General features: G+C 39.4%; 1 protein-coding gene across 1 annotated transcript in view; it reads left to right on the top strand.

Annotated features, from left to right (window-relative positions):
- Positions 1–14,282, top strand: part of LOC136040850 (calcium-activated chloride channel regulator 2-like) — a 132,242-nt gene extending 117,960 nt beyond the window's left edge. The window contains exons 13-14 of the mRNA XM_065725222.1: positions 12,997–13,123; positions 14,068–14,282. Coding sequence (XP_065581294.1) covers positions 12,997–13,123; positions 14,068–14,249 — 309 coding nt within the window. The 3' untranslated portion in view covers positions 14,250–14,282. The remainder of the gene's footprint in view (positions 1–12,996; positions 13,124–14,067) is intronic.
- The last annotated feature ends 567 nt before the right edge of the window (positions 14,283–14,849 follow it).

Here is a 14,849-nt window from a genome sequence, read left to right as displayed (position 1 = left end):
CCTTCTGTCAATCCCTCGGGCGTTTGGACTTGGCTGACGAAATGTGAATGCATGTCTCTTACCAGGATTACTATGTTTTCAGGGACTCCATTGTGAAGCAGGATGTGCCATAATCCACCTCGCCATATCAAGTCAAAAGCCTGCTTGAAATCAATGAAGAGTAGTAGCAGCTCTTTCGCGAACTCGATATACTTCTCCATCATTTGCCGAGTGGAGAAAATCTGGTCTATGGTGGAGAGGTCTTTTCGAAAGCCTGCTTGGTATTCCCCTAAGATATGGTTTGTCAGAGATTTCATACGGTCAAGGAGTATTTTTGTAAGAATTTTTGCCGATTGGCTAGTTAAACTTATTGGTCTGTAGTTGTTACAGTCGCCCTTTTCCTCCTTTTTAAAAAGGGGGGACGATGGTGGTTTTCGCCCAAGATCTGGCCAAGTGGCCCGTTTCCCAGACACTTGTTATGACTTTGTGTTAGATATCGACCAGTTCTTCTGGGCCTGCTTTTATTAGTTCTGACTGAATACCATCCGGGCCTGGGGCTTTATTAATTTTAAGAGATTTTATTGCTGAGAGTACTTCATCTCTTAGTGGGGGAGGGCTTGGGTCTACTGGGTACTGCGGTAGTGGGAAAGATAGTAAGATTTTCGGGTCGGGCGTTATTGTGGGGTTCAGTTTTTTTCTGAAGTGATCCTTCCAACGTTTTCGTCTTGCCTCGGAGTCCGTGATTTGGAGCCCGTTTTTATCTAACAGTGTAGGAGCGGCCGATGACTTCTTTTTTGACAGTTCACGGACTTTCTTGTATATGAAGTGGCTATTACGTTTTTGAAAGGCTTCTTCACACTCACAACATTTATCATTGACGTAGTGTCGTAGAGCTTGCCGGATTTTCTTTTCTACTAGGCGCTTCAGCCTCTTGTACTCGTCCTTGCGTTGTCGATCTAACTTGTTAGCATGGACGCGCTTCTGCACACATAGATCAATAGTTTCGGGTGTGATCCACGGCTTATCTGAATGGGTCCGAATTCCCAGGATTTTACTAGCAGTTACTCTGATGATGGATAAGCTTTCGTCGACCAATCGGTCAGTTTCTTCTGCTGTTGGAGCTTCCATGGGTTGGATTCTTGACAACTTGTTTGAGAGTGTTGTTCTATACCTGTTCCTTGTTTCTATGTTTTTCAGCAGGTCGACACGATATCTTGGTAAGCTTTTCTTAAGCTGTTGGGGCTTCCGAATACGCAAACGGAGCTCAGACATGACTAGAACGTGGTCCGAGTCGAAGTTGCCACCGGCTATGGAGACTGTAGTCAGTACTGATGATTTCCATCGCTTGCCGACAAGTATGTAGTCAATCATGTTTGCAGTGCGGCCGTCAGGGGATCTCCAAGTAACTTTCCTTCGTTCTCTATGACGGAACATGGTGTTGGTTATGAAAAATTCGTTATCCCGACAAAAGTCAATGAGCATTTCACCCCTGTGGTTTTGCCGCCCATGTCCGAACTTGCCCATGACGTCTTCAAGTCCATCATTTGAGTGTCCGATAATGGCGTTTAAGTCGCCAATCACGAACAGAACATCTTTCCTGGGAGCCGTGTCAACGGTGTGTTGGAGTTGGCTGTAGAATTCTTCAGCTTCTTGGTCATTCCGGGACGAGTCTGGGGCGTAACTTGGATTATGGTCATGTTGGCAATGGTTCCTTTCAGACGAATGGTGATAATATGTTCAGAGACAGGATGGATGGCAAGAAGAGACTGTTTGGCTTGCTTAAAGAGTAGGAAACCGACACCTTGGTGGTGAACTCCATCACTTCTTCCAGACGTGATGAGCGTGATGTTGTTTGTTCTTTCTGTTCCTGTGGAGGGAAGGTGAGTCTCAGAAAGTCCAACAATGTCCCAGCGGTAACGGTTCTTCTCGTTTAGGACTAGTTCCCTTTTTCCTGGTTTGGATAATGTGCGTACGTTTAGCGTTCCTAGTGAGAGATTTGTTTTTGGGGTTAGGATAAACGAAGTCTTCTCCGACTGGAGAGTCGTCAGATCGGATAAATGATCGTCGGTTACCCCGGACGCGGTAACAAAATCATTTTCATTCTCATCATTATCAACATTATCATCATTATCAACATTCTCATCATTATCATCATTTTCATTGTCGTAATTTGCAATTCTTGGTCTCTTACCGTCAGTTACCCCGGACGCGGTAGCACGAGTTCTTACTTTCTTATTCGCCATTTTCATAATTTGTGTTTAAGAGAAGGAGTTTCTTGGCTAATTTGTCGGGGTAGCAGTAAGCCACTCCTCTCTAACATTAGCAGAGGCATTGTCCATGAAGCTGGATCGTCTGCCCTTCACAGTTGTCCCTCTAGGAAGGGATGCTCCCGTTCGGTGGTCTGCGACGCCGAGCAGTTTTTCCCATTGCTGGGGGAAGGTGTGTAACCACCGGGACATGTCCAAACGCCGGTGAGCCCTGCATGGTGTAAATCAGAGGGTCTTCCTCCTCCTCCGCCTGTATTTCTGAACCCCGGGCGAGGGTGTCCCAGTTTCAATTATGGACCCCCAGGAACTAGGTCCCCCCTTGGTCCGCACCTCCTGCGAAGGTATCCTACATATCTGTAGAACGTTCCCCTATCCACCACCTGGGGACGTGCTGAGTGGCCCGGGGGAGGACCCCTGCTAAGAAAAGACTCAATGGGACTCGTTTTGGTCGAAATACACAGTGCTACTAAGTACTACTTATCTCAGTGGAGGCCTCTCCCAGACCACTTAGTGCGTCCCCTGGTGGTGGACAGTTGAACGACCTACAGATATGTAGGGTGTATACCAAGGTCTGCACATTGAAGGCGCAGATAAAGTTACTAGGTAATAAGGTAACTGGATGATAATTACCATTCATTACTGGATGGTAATATGGTAAGCTTATTACCATCTACCATTATTATGTGAACGCCAAGGGCAGGCTTAGTCACTGGGGGGTCCATAATGAAAACTGAGGCACCCTCATCCGGTGGACGTAATTACAGTGGAGGAGGAAGATGGCCCTCAGAATGTTCAATCAGAAGGCTCACCGGTGTATGGAAATATCCCCTGACATACACGGAGTTTTGGAGTTCACATCTAGTATCTGGCCTGTGAACACCTCGATATTTGCAAAAATTGATGCAACTAATGAAACTGATAGATGATTTTGTCCTGATTGCTCCTCAAAGAATACTTCAATCTTACAGGTAAATTGTTCGAGTTCACCTGTTCTACCTTTCCCTCGTACCCCCTGTTCTCCAAATTCAAGAGCTAGGATACTTACTATCCTCAAATAGTTTAATAACGAATCACCGTTGCCCTTCCTGTCACAGAAGAAGATCCCCATTTCCTCCGTCATGAAGATGCATTATCCCCTCTGGAAGCCTCCAGTCAGACAGTGGGCAACACTACTCTTTTTTTGGCCCTTCTTCTATTCTTTTTACTACCCCTAGTAACTTGTACCCCTGCTCACGTGAGGCATCAGTCCAGACCAAACCTTTCTCCAGTATTCCAAGCGATGAATCAACGCATCAGAATCCCCTTGTTAGAGATATTGGGTGTCAAACTGAAATTTGCTTTATGAAACCTGACCACCTCAAACCAGAGTTTGCATTGTTGGAACTAAGAAACAACTTTCTTTCTACTCAGCAAGACTAAGACAAATCCAAAAAATAATTACACCAATCAAGTAGAAGTCAAAAATCTAGAAAATAATGTTAGTAACCGGATCTCTCAGGTTGAAAATACTAAATATTGATTGATTATTCATGAGTTGACTAATCCCTCTGAATTTATATCACCTCTGGACAATTATATTTCTACTAATCAGTGTTTATAAGAAAGTGAAGTGAATAACATTACGAATAATAAAGTCTCTTGGTGTCACATACGTAAATGTGCAAATATGATTTTGACTGGTTCATGCAAAATAGGAGATGACTGTATTTCTAGACACGATCGTTCTCCAAGCAAGTTTAGGTCATTGCGTGCTTCAAGCAACATTAGCAAAGCGAATAACCTGGATGATAAGACTGCTTTTTCTGCTAATAAACCAGAAAACATTCGTGCTTCAACCAAGCTCCAGAAAAAAAATGTGATATGTAAGAATTTTAATCATAATCGCTGTAAATTTCTTAAGCAGTGCAAGTTTTGCATATTTGTTGTAATTTTATTTCAGGTGTTCTAGTTGCATTGACAAATTTTATAGTTTTGCTCATGCATCACCAGTAGCTGAGGTTAAGTTTCCTCCCTTGGGTCCTGTTCCAGTGTACCTGTCCAAATAAAAAAAATTGTATGAGCCACTCATCTCCCTTCCGCCGTCCTTTTTTAGTGCACCGAACCCAAGCAAAAGTCTCTCATCGAAGTTCATCGAACACAGCTCAACATTTAAAAAATCCCTCCCGATTACGAACTCCCCTCCCTTACCTTCGGTTACCTCCTCCCCTTCCCATTATAAAGAAGCCCTGTTTCCCCCTTACAGTATGCTGCTATATAGCCTCCCTACTCTGCTGCAAACCAGCAATTTTCTTGACCATTCCGACCATGGCAATTACCAGGTAACAGCCGTTCAATAGATCATCTCCATTTCAGTGCAATTCCCAGCCAAGCTAGCAATATCCCCGTTGAAAAAAGTGCTCTCTTTCCCTAGACCCACGCTCCTCTTACTCCCTTTTGGCTCCTACGATTAGCAAACAAACAACTGCTTGCTTTAGTAACCGTTTTATTTTTGCTAAGTTCCTTGTTATGAATACTGAAAGCCTGAATTTCGACAAATTGACCATACTAGAGGCCCTCTCCCAATTACACAAAACTGATGTAATTGCTGTAACAGAGGTCCAGGCTCAGAACACTGATCTTATGAAAATCAATAACTACTCCCAATTCATAAGAACTTATCCTCATGGCCACTCCCTAGGTAAAAAGTGAGGCGGGATATTATTATTTGTTGGTAACTGCCTCTTCCCTATATTAATTTATACTCCCACCTTTCAGATTATGGTGAAATCATTTGGTATGCGACCCAAAGTTTTACCTCGCCCTTTTAATTTGATTATTTTCTGCTGGTTTTATTTTTCCCCGAATCAAAACGCTGCACAGAGACAGTGATTTTTCCAGCAACTGCCTAGTCGTGCCGACTTTCTTTTCTGCAAACTCCCAAACGCCCGTATTTTCCTAATAGGTGATGCCGAAGACCTAAAGTTGAATTCCCTTCGTAGTTCCTTCAATTTAAAACAAATAGTAAAAATACCAACAACCAAAGGAAATACTACTCTTGATCTGATTTGTATGAATATGCACACTTTCTATGGCTTACCTGTTCCTTTGCTCCCTCTAGAAAAAAGCTACCATTTTTGTTTATTTTGAAGCCTCTTTCCAACTTTGATCATATAGTTTCTCTTATCCAATTCTCTTATCGTCGAATTTCCAATGAAGGCCTTTTCGAGTTTGGATCTTCGATTACAAATGAAAACTAGCCAGCTCTTAAGGGGAATAATAAGCTCTGGCTTCTCCTCATATCGAGTTAATCTTGCACTTTTTATGACATTAATGCTATAGTGTCTTACTTACAAAATCTGATTAAAAACAAATATAAATCGTGTTCTAATGACAAATCTTACATTACTAGGCAGTTAATGAAACTAATTAGGCTTAAAATTAATCTTTTCCAGAATGGTAAAACATCTGAAGCTAACTCACTGCTTACACGTATAAAAAAAGAAATACGTAAGTCTGCTTCTGCATATTACAAATGTAAAGTCAAGGATTTTTTTTTCTACTAAGCCAAAACAATGGTACAAAAGAATAAACAAAACTCGTAGAAAAACATATAATAATATAGACTTCCATGTACAAGAAGAGCCCCTTGTTACAGTCAATGATCAGAATAAATTAATTTCCTCCATAGTTCAAGGCGTCCCACCCATCTTTATTAATACTGCTTATGATCTACACTCTCCCAATTTCCCTATTATTTTGCCCTCAGATGTTGAGGCAAAAATCAAAAACATTAAAAAGTGTAGCACCTGTCTCCAATTATCCTAATTAAAGTCTTTGCAGACATTCTTTCAGAACCTTTTTCTGTATTTTCTTTAATGAAGTTACCTCTCCTGGTAAGCTCCCCGATTGTTGGAAATTCGGTTTTATTACTCCCGTAAAAACGAAGGATAGCAAACAAGATTTTTCTGGTCTCCGGCCCATTCTTCTTACTCCGGTTTTTTTTCAAGTTATATGAAAGCCTTTTAGCTGATTGGTTGAAAATAAAAATAATCCCAAATGTTAGCCAAAGGTGATTCGGAAATTTGCACTCTACTTCTACCACACGCTATCTTGTTCACCACACTATAAGTAACAAACTTGAAAAACCTAATACATGGCTCAATATTATTGCAGTTGACTTACAAAAAAGCTCTTGATTTAATTAACCCCATTAGTAAAAAAAACAACTAACCAATGACTTCCTAGTTGCCCCTAAATAACAAACATAGTTTCGTCCTTCCTTTCTAATAGAACGCAAGTCATCAAATACCTGAATGTATACTCCGATCCCCTCCCAATTTATTTTGGTGTGCCACAGAAAAACCTCTTAGGCCTAATTTTATTTTTTACCATGATAAACTGTCTTGGTGTCGATTTCCTGCATAGATGGAAATTCGTTGACGATTTAATTTCTTCCTTCCTTTCTAATGGAACAGCAAGTTGTCAAATACCTGAATGTAGACGCTGATCCCATCCCAATTTGTAATGGTGTGCCCCAAAGAACCCTCTTGGGCTCAATTTAGTTTTTTACCATGATAAACAGTCTTGGTGTTGATTTTCTGGATAGACAGAAATTGTTTGAAGATTTACCTTTCTCAGCAAAAAATCCAAAAAGTATCCCAGTGGACATCTTGGAATCAATATCAGATGAAACAATTGCTAGTGATATGAAAGTCAACCCTCTAAAGTCAACAATTTTAACAATTAGTTTCCTAAGAACTTCCCCTTCCTTCTGCTGTCCTGTCCCCCCTGAAATGTCTAATAATACTATGAACTTACTGGGTGTTACTATCTCAAGCGACTTAAAATGAGATTGCCACGTTAATGATTTTTTAAAACGGACAAATACGGCGTTTTCTCTCCTCAAACTCCCCAATAAATTTAGATGACCTAAATCCCATTGTTTGAGGATTTTTCTCTCTTTTGTACTTCCTACCCTCGAATATGCTTGTCCTGTTTGGCATCCAGGCATTTCCAATGAATTATCGGACAGAAAAGAGGCAGTTCAAAAAAGGCGCCTAAGAATTATGTTCAATGAGGGTAAAGTGCCTTATATAGTAAGATTATATAGTAAATAATGAGGTAAAGTATAAATATAGTCACCCTTAAGACAAGCAGAGCACAAATTTCCTTGCATTTTACCCACAATCCCGTGGATAACCCTTGTACTACTTTTCTTTTTCCTAATAAACATTTACTCCCCCCCCCCTGCGCCCCCACTTTCTGTTTCAAGAAAAATTCCCCTTCTTGCCCCAATAAGAGTTTCCACTGGAAGATATAGAAGAACGTTCATCCCTCACATAGTAAAAATTTTAAATCAATAACCCCTCCCCCTTTCTCACTCCACTTTTATCTTATAGTTTTAGTGTTTATTTTGCAATTACGAACTTTGTAATTCATGCTAGCTAGACTTTTTTTTTTATTTGTTTTCCATGTTTTAACTTTTACGAGTTTTTAACATTTGACTTTTTATTGATTGCAATTTTATGATTTTCCGCTAACAATGAAGGGCAAATTCGGCTCTTTTGGGCTTGTGATAGCCATTTTGTTGATATAAATATTGTCTTATCTTACAAAACATCTCCAATCAATGGGTTAAATTGTATGGTGTAGCAGAACATCATCGTTGGAGGATCCTCTATAGGAGTGCAATTAGGGCCCGTTTTTATGGACAAAAGCCTCTGCAAAGGGTTGCTTCCAGTTGCATCCAGTCAGGGTGCCAAGGGTCCGGAAAACCCTTGGTAAAAAAAATCCCATGAAAAATTATTAGATATTGTAAAGATCAGTTGCAAAATCTCAGTTTTATGGCAATCGTTGCCAGATTGGGAGAAAGGGGGGGGGCCTAGTCTGAAAAGTCTGAAAGTCACCAGAAAAACTAAGCATCTGGATATTTGCAAAGCTGCATGCTTGAATCTGTGTAGCTAATCCTTGCAGGGAAACTCCTCGAACATAGTATGAACAATTGCTGTATATATGAAACACGAATGAATGAGTTTCTATCAATAGAGCTCACCGTCAACAATACTTCTTCATTCCAATTCTATAACTTGATTCCGACTGACGGCTATGGCCAACATGGAGTCGGATTCTTTCTTGATGCTCCGGCTACAAACTTTGTGGTGGGCTGAAAGCCAGTTTCATCTCGTATTGCGACAATTAGCCTCTGAGGCCGTAAAAGCCATATAATACTCATCACCGTGTATACTCTAATAAGAAAGCAGCAGCAACACAGTCAAGAATTTTTTCTACTACGACCTCCAAAAGGCATGTGAGGCGAGGCGAGACATACTCTCCATTTCCGAAGATTGGAACGCTCAACTTGGTAGAGCAGAAACTGCTGCAGCCACAGTAATTGAGTGCAACACTTTTGGTGACAGATGTATTGATGGATATAAAGCTTCTTCACCTAGCCAGGTACAAAAATCTATTTGCTGCTCCCGCTCTCTTTGAACGCAAGAAATTGAATCTGACCATTGCCCATGAGTTCGAGCTTCTGTCCAAATATCGTAAAAGGAAAAGTAAATGCTTGAATGGCTAAAAGGAACAACTGAAAAAGCCCCTTTAACAGCTGTTACGTTAAGAGATATGTGCGGGGAAATCATCCGATCCAAAGAAGGGCAATTGGAACGCCGACAAAGACACTTCTCTGAACTACTGAACCCCGTCAAAGGGATCATGTGATCTGCCTCTTTTCTTTGGTACTGGTTCGGAGTATTTTAAAATAAATTTGCACCCACCGAGCATCATAGAAGTTCTAAAAGTGCTTAAGTACATAAACAGTAAGAATGTACCGGGATAGGATAGAATTCTTTCTTAAATGTTCGCCAACCCTATTAAATCGCTTAACCAGCTTTTTGAGACAGGTCTCCCGAAAGAGTCTCTGAACAGATGAATGGACTTTTTTGAACGGATTCTTCGGGAAATGCTTTCCCGAAAGATTGGAAAGTATTAGTCCTTGTTCTAGTCTACAAAAACGGGAACAGGACTGTTTTCTGAAATTCTAAGGGCATATCCTTAAGTAACCTTGCAATAAAAACCTTTTGCGTCATTCTCGTGAAAAGATTCAAAGAAGTACGTTACAAACTAATTTGTCCTGAACAGGCAGGCTTAAGACCATTGAGGTGCTACGAAATCTTTGCGATGAAATTAAAATATTTTGTGTCATTCTCTTGAAAAGATTTACAGATGTACTTGACAAGCTAGTTCGTCCTGAACAGTCAGGCCTTAGACCAATGAGATGCTGTCCAGAGCAGATGCTCACGATCCAGCTCATCCAGCAACAGTAAAAGAGGCTTTACCTACCAGTGCTCATCGCTTTCATTGAGTTTACTGCTGCTTTCGACTATGTAAGACTATGACAACTATGGAGGATTTTGGGTGAAGATGGAGCGCAACAGGACCTCGTTGACACTTTCCAAAGCAGATACGTGGATGCTCACAATCTGGGTAACAATACTTATTTATCGCTCATATTATTTAACTGCGCAATAGACTGTATACTGAATGATTCCCTGACAAACAACAGTGGAGCTACCTATGGTCAAACGGATGGTTTTTGCTCAATCCTTGATAGACTTGGATTTTGCAAACGTTTTTGGTTTGTTTCAAACTACAGTTAACGGCTCACAAAACATGATTGATCATGTCTTCAAGACAAAAGTGATAACCATCAACTATTCTACTACTACTACTAATAACTCAGTGCAGAACCAAGCCACCTGAGGCCAACACAGCTAGACACGCTCCTCCTCCAACCTAATATATTCATGGCCTCCCTCTTTACACCCTCCCAGGAAGTTCCCATTTCCTTTAAATTTTATTTATGACATCCTGCCAAACCAGACAAAGACGACCTGCTTTCCATGTAGCCTCAGATGGTTGGTGAAAAAGGACAATCTTCGGCAATCTGTCATCCTTCATCTGTAGAGCGTGACCTAGCCATCTTAACCTTTTTTTCATTATAGCCCTAGAAAGCAGGATTGAACCACATTTTTCGTACAGCCTACTGCTTGAAAAACGGTCAGTCAGCTGGGTACCCAGAACAAACCGTAGGCAATTTCTCTGGAAAACATCTAGTAAATTTTCATCTGCTTTTCGGAGCGCCCATGCTTCAGAGCCATATTTAACCACTGTCATCAATGTAGCTTCCAATATTTTTAATCTTGGTTTGCAGACTTATCTTTCTATTCTTCCAAACTTTTTTAACTGTGAGAAAACAAACTGAGCCTTAGCTATTCTACTTTTAACATCTTCACTGCTTCCACCGTCTTTACTAATAATACTACCAAGGTAAGTGAAGCTGCCAATCCGATCAATTTTTTCGTTACCCAACGTCACCTTTTCATCTTCACTTATTCCTAGCCTTAGTGACTTAGTCTTCTTCATATTTATTTTCAGGCCTATTCTAGCACCCTGAACTCGCAAAACCTCTAATAATTCACTCATTTTGCTCACAATATAATCTAATATGCTTAAATCATCAGCATAATCTAAGTCCAGGAGCGTTTTTCCTCCTCATTTGATTCCGTGGTCTCCAATTGCCTTTCCTGTGCTCCTTAAGACAAATTCCGTCAAAATGATCCATATAAAGGGGAATAGAACACAACCCTGCTTAACTCCTGATTTAATACAAAACCAGTTGATAACCCCATCTCCTACCTCAACCGCAGCAGTATTATTCTCGTACGTAGCACAAATCACTTTAATGTATTTTTTTGGTATACCATATAAGGATAACTACTACTACTACTACTACTACTACTGCTACTACTACTACTACTACTACTACTACTACTAACTCACTGTGGCACCAAGCCGCCTGAGGCCAACACAGCTACGCACGCTCCTCCTCCAACCTAATCTATTTAAAGCCTGCCTCTTTACACCCTCCCAGGAAGTTCCCATTTCCTGGGAAATGGGAATTAAATAAATCCCTATTTATGACATCCTCCCAACCCAGACAAGGACGACATGCTTTCCGTGTAGCCCCAGACGGTTGGCCAAAAAGGACAATCTTCGGTGATAATTGATAAAACTGAGGACCAAAGGTGTTTGACAACGAAGGAACTATGGCTAAACTGAAGAGCTATCCTCGACCATCAAAAAACCTCCTCAGACTTCTCGACCATAATTTGTGCCGAACCAAAGGTACCATATGTCGAGACGTCTTATTTTGCAAGCCTGTACGATCCTGACAACATCAACATCATGATCCTGACAACAGACAACATCAGGGAGGTCAAATGAAAAATATTTGTCAAACATGACAAAGTTTTCATGGAAAAAAACTCAGAGAGATATGTAAGTATTGAAATCCTAATAAACTACAAATTCATAAATTATTATCAGCTTTTGCGTATGGAAAAATCATTAAAAAAACTGAGACCCCCATCTATCTTAGCTGAATAAAATACTTTCATGGAGGGTGTTATCTTGATGTGCAGAACATAATAAAAAAAAGTCTGAACCATCTTTTCATAACTCCGTCAACCTTTTTGAAACCGGTGGGTGATCACCAAGATGAAAGAAAGTTCTCTCTAGGAATCAGCGGCTAGATCTGCTCTCATCTATGCGGTTGAGACTTGGCCATTGATGGTGATTAATTTTCACGGTGTTGACACCTCTGTGCACCATTGTTTGCGTAAAATATTAGGTGTCTGTTGCTTCAATAGAGCCTCAAATGATGATGTTTGCCACCGCTTCCGTAACACCAAGCCCTCCAAAGTGATTGTTGAACAGGAAACACTTCGTACACTTGGCCATGTTTTGAGAGGATGAATAACTGAATCATCAAGAAAGTACTTCAATCAGATTCTTTGCCAGATAAGTGCAGGCAAACTTGTAGTCAATTGAAGAATTAGGAGACAATTTTCAAAAGAACACCTACTTCATTGCTGGATTTTGAGAGTTTGGCTGAAAGTAGGAGAGTAGCAGTCTCTTGTTTTTTGAAGAGCTGCCTAAAGACAACCCTAAATAGGAGTCTGTCGTAATGAGCCTTCAAATATCTGAGGATGGGTTAAGCGTCCGTGCATTGTCCCACCTCATGTACCAGTGAAAAAGTACCATGCATTGCATTCCCAGCCAAAGCTCGAGAATCAAGACATCAAGACCTGCACTCTACAGAAAATCCATTTGAAATAGTTTTTTTTTGGTCGAGGGGGTTTGCTAGTTCAAATAAACAGTTGAACAGAAAATTTTGTTCTCCTTGAAAACGATCCTAAAAAATGAAGATTTTCTGATCGATCTACAAGGTAACTGTGGTAACTTTTAAAATAAATTTTTAGGAATAAGAAGATCAAAAATTTTCTGAAATAGGAGGGAGGGGGAGGAATTCTATGGGGTTTAAAAATAGACTAAAACACTTCTAGGCTCTAATCAATTTGACACTGCGTTTAGTGACACTGCCTTCGACCAGTGAAACCACGTATTGAATTAAATTAGTCTGGGAAATGGCCTTACTAATTTTGAATCGACAAAAAAGAATTTTTTTCTAATCAGCTCTGAGCTTATACACTTATGTCTTAAAGTTATATGACCCCGGATATACGAAAGAAGAGAGCGACAATTCAACATTTTTCCCTAAAAAAGGGCCAAATGTGTGCCAAAAATGTTTTTCTTTGAACGGCTTAACACTCTAACAACTAGTTTTTAGATTAAGGAAGTCCCCAGGAACAAAGCAAAATATTGTGTTGGCTATAGTGCTATTTTATATTTTCAATTTTTCATTTTATAGGGTAATTTTTCAACTATTGTTTGGTCTCAACCATTAAGAGAACCTTCCACTGAAACGACGCCCAAAACAGCTACTACAGTGTATTTCACAAATACTACATTTGATTACACAACATTGGATGCCAATAGTAAGTATAAACTTGTATGTCTTTATTTGGTTATGTATGAAAGCATGGAGATGCATCTGTGCGTTCAGGTTGCGGGCTTAATATACACGTGTACTTGCATTCAAGTGTCTATGACACGGTGTGATTAAGTGTATGAAGAATCACTGATGCTGCAGTTATTTTGTTAAGAAGTTATGTGGGAAATGGCAATCCAAAAAAGTTTTTTTTTCTCGTTTTCTACTTTGCTTTCCATACGATTTTCTTTCCCTTATCTTAATACGTTCAAAATTTACAACATATTGAATTTGTTTTTCTTCTAATGTGGAGTTTAAAACACGACTTTGTCGGGAAAGTTCATTATTTTTTATTCGGGGCACTTCAGGGATTTGTTTTTATTTTTCTTGTTATTTGTTTTGCTATTATCTATTTTCTTCTTCATTTTTTCTTTACTCATTTTTAGTTTGTGTTGTTGTTCCCTTTCTTTTTTAGTTAATACTTTATTTCATATAAAAACTACTTGTGAGGTTGCAGTATCAGGTAAGTACGAGTCATTATTTTTTAGGGAGAAAAAATTGAGAGAAACGAGATAAGTGACCTGATAATGAACTTTCACATAAAAATAGTCAATGACCCAGAATCTACAAAACCAGAATGATTTGTATCTGTAACTGCTGTGGAGAAAATAAGAGCTCAAAACTGTATGTCATTAATCTTTGGTTTTACATAAATATTGATATTTTATTTGTATTATATTAGTTTATCTTCTGAAGACGGCCACTGTGCGCGTGACCAAAATACACACAGATTTTGATGTCTTTCCTTACTGAACTTTTATTTATATATAATAATCATTGTCTATTAAACAATTTGGACTATTTTTTACAAGTAAAAAATAATCAGTGTCATCTATTTTGATATGAACACCATAATAATCTCAATTTCAAAAACCTCTAATTGTATTACAGACAGTACCCAAATTCCCTGCATAGATGTCAGATGCAAGCCATGGCTTCTACCTGTAGTCATAGTGGTACCAACTGCATCTGTAATTGCTATTGCAATATTAGCGTACCTTTATTGCTTCAAGAAATTGAAGAAACCCTCTGGTTTCTTTGAAAATCTGCCACTGTCTTTTATTTTGAGGTAAGTTGAATTTTCATCACACATCCGGGGATATGAGCAAAACCAAAAGTACAATATAGGGTTAGCGTTCTTACTTGGTTCCTTAAGTGTTTAGCTTCGTCCCTCAAGCCCAGTCCTCTCAGTTGGTGGAACTGTGAGGTGAAATATATTTTTGTCAAACAGATATAGCGTTTAACATGTTTTAACATATAATTGCTAAGGATACCGTTCTTGCCATGAAATTTTTATTTTTATCTAAAGCATAGTACTGATGTAAGTCGTATATGAATTTGAAAAAGTTATTCCAATTAACTATTTACGCAATTTTTTTCCAACTTCTTAAATAATTCATTCTGAGCAAGAAATAAGGATGCGTCGCTACTAAGAGACAATAGTCAGGCACATTAAGAAGTACCCAGCATATCTCAATGTAAGTATGATTCCTTAAGAATTACGATTGATGCTCCAAGTCCATTTTTGTCGTCAAAGATTCAGTGTTTTCAACGTAATATCAAGCTTCATCAGGTCTGAAATTATGATGAAATTAAAACTCTTACAAAACAATTTTACTGGATTGACCCGCTCACAATCGACAATTAACTAAAAAATATATTCTGTTAAATTA

Source organism: Artemia franciscana, chromosome 21, assembly GCF_032884065.1.
Source record: "Artemia franciscana chromosome 21, ASM3288406v1, whole genome shotgun sequence".
Taxonomy (NCBI): Eukaryota; Metazoa; Arthropoda; class Branchiopoda; order Anostraca; family Artemiidae; genus Artemia; species Artemia franciscana.
Note: the sequence above shows the minus strand (reverse complement) of the source record. Positions and strands in the feature narration are given on the sequence as shown.